At 28.9% G+C, this 7,631-nt stretch overlaps 1 protein-coding gene across 1 annotated transcript in view; it reads right to left on the reverse strand.

The window, feature by feature from the left end:
- GILT1 (Gamma-interferon-inducible lysosomal thiol reductase 1) overlaps window positions 1–1,794 on the reverse strand; it is a 7,959-nt gene extending 6,165 nt beyond the window's left edge. The window contains exons 1-3 of the mRNA XM_018448712.1: window positions 1,634–1,794; window positions 1,432–1,566; window positions 473–691 (exon numbers count right to left, since the gene is read on the reverse strand). Coding sequence (XP_018304214.1) covers window positions 473–691; window positions 1,432–1,566; window positions 1,634–1,733 — 454 coding nt within the window. The 5' untranslated portion in view covers window positions 1,734–1,794. The remainder of the gene's footprint in view (window positions 1–472; window positions 692–1,431; window positions 1,567–1,633) is intronic.
- Window positions 1,795–7,631: the final 5,837 nt, after the last annotated feature.

The raw sequence follows: 7,631 nt of genomic DNA on the forward strand, positions 1-7,631 counted from the left end.
CACCCTGTATATTTAACAAACTATATTAAACAATTATAAACAATTTATGCAAGTCATGATGATTCAAACACGTAAGGCAGCGTGCTAAACGTGCAGTTAAACGCGTAATGCGAAATGTTTTCATTGTCAAAAATACCTAATTTTTCGTTTCACAGAATTGTATAAACTAAAAAAAAAAACGAATGAATCTATCGATGTAATGTATATCGTGGAGCTAAACGTTATGGGTCTATGCCCTCATGGAATTTTAATTCCTGCTGTGTTCGTATCAATTCCTCGTACAAATCGGTGGCGCGTTTCTTGAAGGTTGCAGCAAGCTCAGGATTCTTCTGCGCGCCTTCTCCGCGCGCGTGCATCTGCGACAGATTCGCACAAGCGTAAGGATTGCCGAGCTCGCAGCTCTTCAACGATAGCTTGTATGCTTCTTTGTAGTTTTTCTCGATGAAGCCTTCTAAACCTCCTAGATAGATACCCGATAGATAGAAACAGGCCTTCTCCGAGTTGTACATGTCGCAGGCCTTCTTTAGATACTTGGCACCTGCATGAATCTGGGTGGCTCTGTCCTTTTCTCCGACGTCGGATTTGGACGTTCCCAAGATACCAGCATGTAGACACCCATATTCGTCGTTAAGCTCGCAGCTTTTTGATAGATACTTGTATGCTGTCAGTATGTCCTTCTTGCAACCTTTTCCTGTATAAAAAGGAAAGCGTTAATTCTAGAATAATTAGGTTTGGAGCGATATTTGAAATCCAATTTTATACTTAAAATTATTTTCAATCTATGATCTCAAACTATATGATCTCTTCATTAACTAGATGGAAGCTTATAAATTAATGTCCATTTCTGCTAATGTAGATTAACTTCTTATATTATTTAACTTACTTCTTATTTTCTTCTAAGTTCTCAGAATTATGAAAAAAATAAAGAATAAATTAAACAGATTAAAGTGAATCTACTTTAATTGATAAAAATGAATATAAGGCTTGGTTGCATCAACGTAAGATTAACTTCAACCTCAGTTTACCTTACTATTAATTCTTAGAAGTTTTAGAATTAGAAAAAGATAAAGAGTAAATTGAACCAAGAATAAAGTTAATCTTATATTGGTGGAACCAGATCTAAATATCTAAATATAAAATCAATACTCTTTGAAATTTAAATTCCATTTTTTACGGTAGATTAACTTTAATCTATAATAGATATTCAACTTACTCTTCATCTTTTTTCAATTTTCAAAACTAGAAAAAGATAGAAAATTATAAATTATTAAATTGAAATTAAAGTTAATCTACTTTGATAGAAATGGACAGAATTCGTCTTCGAAAGATTCGAAGTCTGCGCCATAATAAATGCTCCCGACATCTATCACAGGTGTTTATAACTAACATAGTGTCTGCTAGAGCACCTCGTGCTCCTCTCGGTAAACTCACCGATTACATTAAAATCGCCGAATTTCGCGCAGCTTCTACCATAATTATATTGATCGCAGGTCGTCTTATATAAAGAAGCAGCTTTCTCCGCATCCAACTTTATCGCTTCGTAAAAATCGCCCAACAAATGGCATACTGTTTTCGGAGCAAAAGATTATTTTTCTTAATTGTGAGGTTAGACTCTAGGTTAGACTTCACTCACCCTCCGGTTTTTTCTCGCTGTAACAACCGAATTGATATTCTATGTGAAGGTTCTTCAAGTACTCTTTCACTTCCTCCTCATTCTTTAAATTATACGCCATCGTTTCGATCTTTTTACCTCGTGTCGTACTTGCATGATAAGAAGGTATCCACCATATCTAGAATTATAAACCATGGTGGAAGAAAAGAAAGAAGGAAGTGTGTCAAGTGTGTTCGTTCTCGAGACGAATTTTGTACGATTCTGCGCAGATTCCAAATGAGGCCATTTAAACATTTGCGCCGCGGTAATTTTGAAATGGCAGCTCGAGAGACCAAAATGAGTAATCGCATTCAAAAAATGCTTACCTATTGCTTACCTATTGTGTATTTTATCAAATAGCACAATAAAATGTATTGAGAATTTCGCAGTTTAATTCGTTTCTATATCATGGATTTATATACAACGGCTTTAATGTGCACCGAGTGCGCATCAATTCTGCCAATGAAAAACGCCATTAGATTCTGAAGGCCCACCACCACTCCTGCCGAATAATTTCATCGGCGGAACTCTTTTCTTTATAAATATATTCACCCTCACAAAAAAACGGATTACTATAAATTACAGTGGCCCCTTCTTGAGTATTTATATATTTGTTTTTCTACATTTATATTTTTATTTCTAATTTTTTACTTTATTTCGCTAATTATTTCCCCAATAAACGAGAATGAATTGAAATTTTGTCTATCTGAATGCGTATTTTAAATAGCGAAAACTTTTTTTTGGATTCAATTAGATTCAATTGGATACAATTGAGTTGAAAAACTGCATTTCCTACTCAAAATTTGGAATTGAACAGTATTCACAATGCACAGAAAAAGCTGATATCATTTTTAGATTAAAAGGCATAGAGATATGCTTCATGCAATTCCTATAAATGAATAAAAATGCATTCAGGATTAAAAAGACATAGACATTTGCTTCATGCAATTCCTATAAATGAATAAAAATGCATTCAAAATTGAAAAGCATTCATTTTATCATTCCTGAATCCGTATTTTTGAAAATATCAATCCATTTCAATTCATTCTCGTTTACTGGGTCGCATTAAAATATAAATTTTAAATACTATCTTTATTGATAATATTAAAAAGGCAGCTCTGTTTTTTCTAAATATTATATATTTGCAACTTGCAAGCCGATGAATACAATTGGAATTCTTCTAATTTTTTGTAAGCAAACTACATTTAATTTAAAGTTATTATAAAGAAAATTTAAATAAATAAAAACGAATCAATCTATAGAGGCCCTCCACCACCCCCGCCAATTTTTAACGGCAGTCCTCTTTTTCTCAGCAAACACCAAGTTACATGTAATAATATAATTGTAGTACAAATATTATATTACAGTTATATTCTTGTATGGCAAATTACAATTAAAAGATACGTTACGTATAACTTGAGATTTGTTGGATTTGAATGTTAATTTATGTATTATTTATACATATGAATTTAATATTTTTATGTAATATATTTATTTGATCAAAATATCAAAATACATAAAGAAAGAATTATAATATACAAAATAAAATCAGGCAATACAATATAATAAAACATAATGCAACACACAAAGAAATAAATCTTTTCAATATAAAATATAAAATAAATTGCTTATACATTTTTACATTTTTGTTTATGCATTTTGCTTATATATCTTGTATACAAAATGCATGCCTATCATAACACAAAATTCGCATATAATTCAAGAAAATCCGAATTCTGGTTTTCTAATAAGACTCGTTACATTTTTATTTAATACATCTTTTAATAATACAATGTGTTTATTGATGGGTCCTTAAACGAAAATTTTAATTTCACATCTCCTACTATGTAAATAAAAGTTGTTGAATTTTAATAAATGAAATTGAATATTAAAATAAGTTAATTTAGCAAATTTTGTCTTATAATACGCGTTTGCATAAAAATGGAATTACGAAGTCATATTTGTTTATGCAAATTTTTAGCTCGTTTTTACCAAACATAATTACTAGTATGTAAGTATATTCCATCGGTACAAAGCACGCAATGACTTTTTGATATTCAAAATAAAATCCAAATTTAAAAAAGTTTCAAAATTAAATATTTATCAAACTTATTAAATCAATAAACAATTTTTGTTATTATATGTTTCGTTGATTTCGTATAATTTACATCAATTACGCAACAATTTGGTTTACTATGACAAGATAAATATTAACTGTATTGAATAGATACTCAATACGGATATATATGTATATTCCAGTAAATGTATAACTTATTAATAATCGTTGTGCAAATTACAAAAGTAAGTATATATGATGGCATTTATCTGGACATAGTGTACATAAATTTTATATTACATACCTAATACTATTATAAGTACATACATTTATTTACAATATAATTAATTACAATATTAACGCGTTACATAATTTGTACGTGTATAGAATTTTATAAAAAAAAGTTTAATTTTAGGCTGAAAAGTCAATAAAATTTGAAAACAATAAATTTGAAATTAATTTATTTAATTTTCATATTTGATAATTGGAACGGGATGCTGATAGGGGAGACTGGGATCAGAAGTAACACAGGTAAGCTGTAACACTTACATAAAAAACGTTATGAACAAAATATAAAAGCGTAAGGAAGAGATAGAAGTTTATAATATGTTTATTACAAAAACTTCTATCTCTCTCTTCCTTACATTTGCATATTTTGTTTATAACGTTTTTTTATATAAGTGTTACGATTTACCCGTGTTACATTTGAATCTAATCTTCCCTAATTAAATAAAACTTAAAATTAATTTAAAATTTTATTCAATTTTTAATCCCTCCTTTCCAATTATCAAGTATGTACATATGATGTGTTTATTCCTACCTGTCCATACTTATTGTCCTACCTATACAGTCCCTACCTATCCATAATTATTGTCCTATCTACTCGTATTTTCATTGATTTGTGCCTATTCGGGTATACCTATCTCCATGTATTCCTATCTACATTACCTACTTCATAAATGTGCAATATAGTATGTTATATATTGCGCGAATATAATACGTTAATGGCTGCATTCATTAGAGAAAGTAGCTTTTCAATTGTTGCAAAATTCTTTAATACGATTGGTTCTTGCTTTGGTTCCTTATGGATTTAAATGTATAAACCAATCATATTGAAGAATTTTACAACAGTTGCAAAGTTGCTTTCTCTGCTGAATGCAGCCAATGCCTAACCATGTCCTACCGCATACTGATAAATTCAGCGTGATGACCTAATCGCGATCATACTAATAATAAATAAGTAATAAATAGTAATAATTAAAATAGGTTTTCAATCTTTAAAATACAACACATTAATAAATAACAGAGCTAATGAGAGTCAGCGCAGATAATCAAGTTTTGTAGATTAAAAAAAATCTACAAAACTAGCGCTTGGTTATCCGTGCTGACTCTCATTAGCCCTGTCTTTTTTTTGTATTTTAAATAATTCATAAAATATAAGAATAATAATTCAAAAATATAAGAACTCGCAATTTGCGAGCAAGTTACCCTCCCGAATATTCAGTTTATACCTTTTAGAAACTTATTTGGTTGGTATTACATACCAACCTACCTCGTACAGATACTCTTCTTTTTTCTAGCCAGATTGAACTCACCTTTTGTTGTTCCTGGCCAATATTCTGGCTTTATATGCCAGAAATCGACAACAAGGAGAAATACTCCTTTTTGCTGCCGACTGCTGCCGATTAACATCGTCGACAATAAGCGTAAGATTTTACGCTTTCGTACGATGCGCGAAACACGAACGCGTCGCGAAGGGGCTACCATATTAATGAAATTGACTAAATATTAATATAAACAATTATCATTAATAATAATAATAATAATTCCATTAATACGAATAAATGTTAATCGCGTTATTCTCTATTCACGTTTATTTAAAATTAAAAATATAAGTAAATATATTTTATATATAATAAAATTCAAGGCCCATGTACATATTTTTAACGATTCGAACGACTCGTTGCTGAATCTCATCTCAAAGCATGCGGAGATGAGAAATTCAGTTGAATGATGTAAGATCCGAAAGGGATAATTTTCTTTCACGTCTATATATCAATAAATACATTCCTGTCGTATTTTGTATACTATTAGAATGATTTTTTGTATAATTTATTATTTCAAAATTAAGTATTTTAAGTCATACAAATTAACTCTGAAAGCGATTTTAAAATAATTATGAGATAAAATTCTTCTATTTCTTGGTAAAATGTATATTGGATCTTACATCATGTTACTACTTTAACTGGTATAAAATCCAGTTACTACATATGAACAAATTACAAAAGATTAGGCTAAAGTCAGTGCATTGAAATAATAATAATTAATAATAAACATAAAATGTCTTTTATAGAAAAACGAGATCAATAAATTATATGCGCTACATTAAAATTTTTGTTATTATTTCATCAGTAACACGTATACAAATAAGTGTGAAACAAGTAGAAGGAATTTTTTAAAACAATACACATTATATATATATGTGTATGTAGAGATTGGTTTTCTGCACTAACTTGTATGAAACTTAATCCTGAATGAATATTTGGGAATAGGATAGATAGGAAAATTAAATAAAACAATATTTATTATACTGTAACAAACTTTTCTCCATGTTTCTTCTGTTATGATATCCATAGATAATAATTTCATTTATTATTTTATATAAACTTTATATTTTTTAATTTTATATATTTCATATATTTAAAAAAAACAAATATTTTATTCTCTTTTATTATTATTTTCAAATGGGTCAAGATGTATTACTTTAATATTGTATACAACATGTTAAAAATCGAATAAAAAAATTATAGAGAAGCAACCTATTGTTTATTATACTTCGGAGCTTTAATTACTTAGTATCAAACCGAGCTTGAGTTACTTCGTATAAAAGCGTTTGCATTAACGTATGAATTTACAATTAATAAATAAAATTTGAGCTAAATTGAATAATTAAATCTTCTTGAGATAAATAGTTTTACTCTGTTCTTATAGTTAAATTAACGAGATATTGAGTAAGAGCAGTGGTGACATATAGGAATAATTAGAAATAACTCAAACTGGGTGTAACGTGACATTATAAATTTAACAGTACATACACAATATATTCAAAAATAAGAAGGCATCCAGGATTAAGTTTATCCTAATCTGTTCTAACTTATCCATTTTAAGGCAACGGATGTATGAAATATATACATACATTTATTCATATATTTTTATTAAATTAATGCATATATACGTCTACAGATATATTAATGAAATTACCACACATCCGTTACCCCAATAAAAATATTAATTTATCACTCACCAATCCGATGCGCAGCAGCGGAGTTATATCTGCAACGTCGCTACGATGATTCTGTAACAAAAAGAATATAAAATTCAAATTAAAACACAGCAAAAAGACAATCAATATTTAAAAAAATATTTGTTAAATGCAAAGTTTTCTTGAAAATAATCATATAATTTTCAAAATATATAATTTTTATATAAGCATCGAATTTTTTAATTCACCATTCAGTTATATTTTAATTATAAAAATTTTAATAAATATAAAAATTTTAATAATTATAAAAATAATTATACATCTTCTTAAAAATAGGTATTTATAAAATTTTAAAATAATTTTAAATAATCCTTTTTTTATAATTATCATTTTTAAAGCATTAAAATAAAATGACTCAAGAATAAACAGAAAAAAGATGTTACATGAGTAAAAAATGATATTTACCGCAAGGTTGCTCCGCCGGTGCCCGATGCCTCTGCCAGACCAGACCTCCTCCTCTCAGAATCGGGTTGACATCCTCTCGCAAAGGACACTCGCGTAAAACACTCGCGAATAATATACTATAATCGCGCGCGGACTAATTATTTATGAAAGTCTTTCGCGCGACACTGCGGTATTTCACGTTTACAAAACCCATGATC

This window comes from Mycetomoellerius zeteki, unplaced genomic scaffold (assembly GCF_001594055.1).
Source record: "Mycetomoellerius zeteki isolate Tzet28-1 unplaced genomic scaffold, Tzet1.0 scaffold223, whole genome shotgun sequence".
NCBI classification, from domain to species: domain Eukaryota; kingdom Metazoa; phylum Arthropoda; class Insecta; order Hymenoptera; family Formicidae; genus Mycetomoellerius; species Mycetomoellerius zeteki.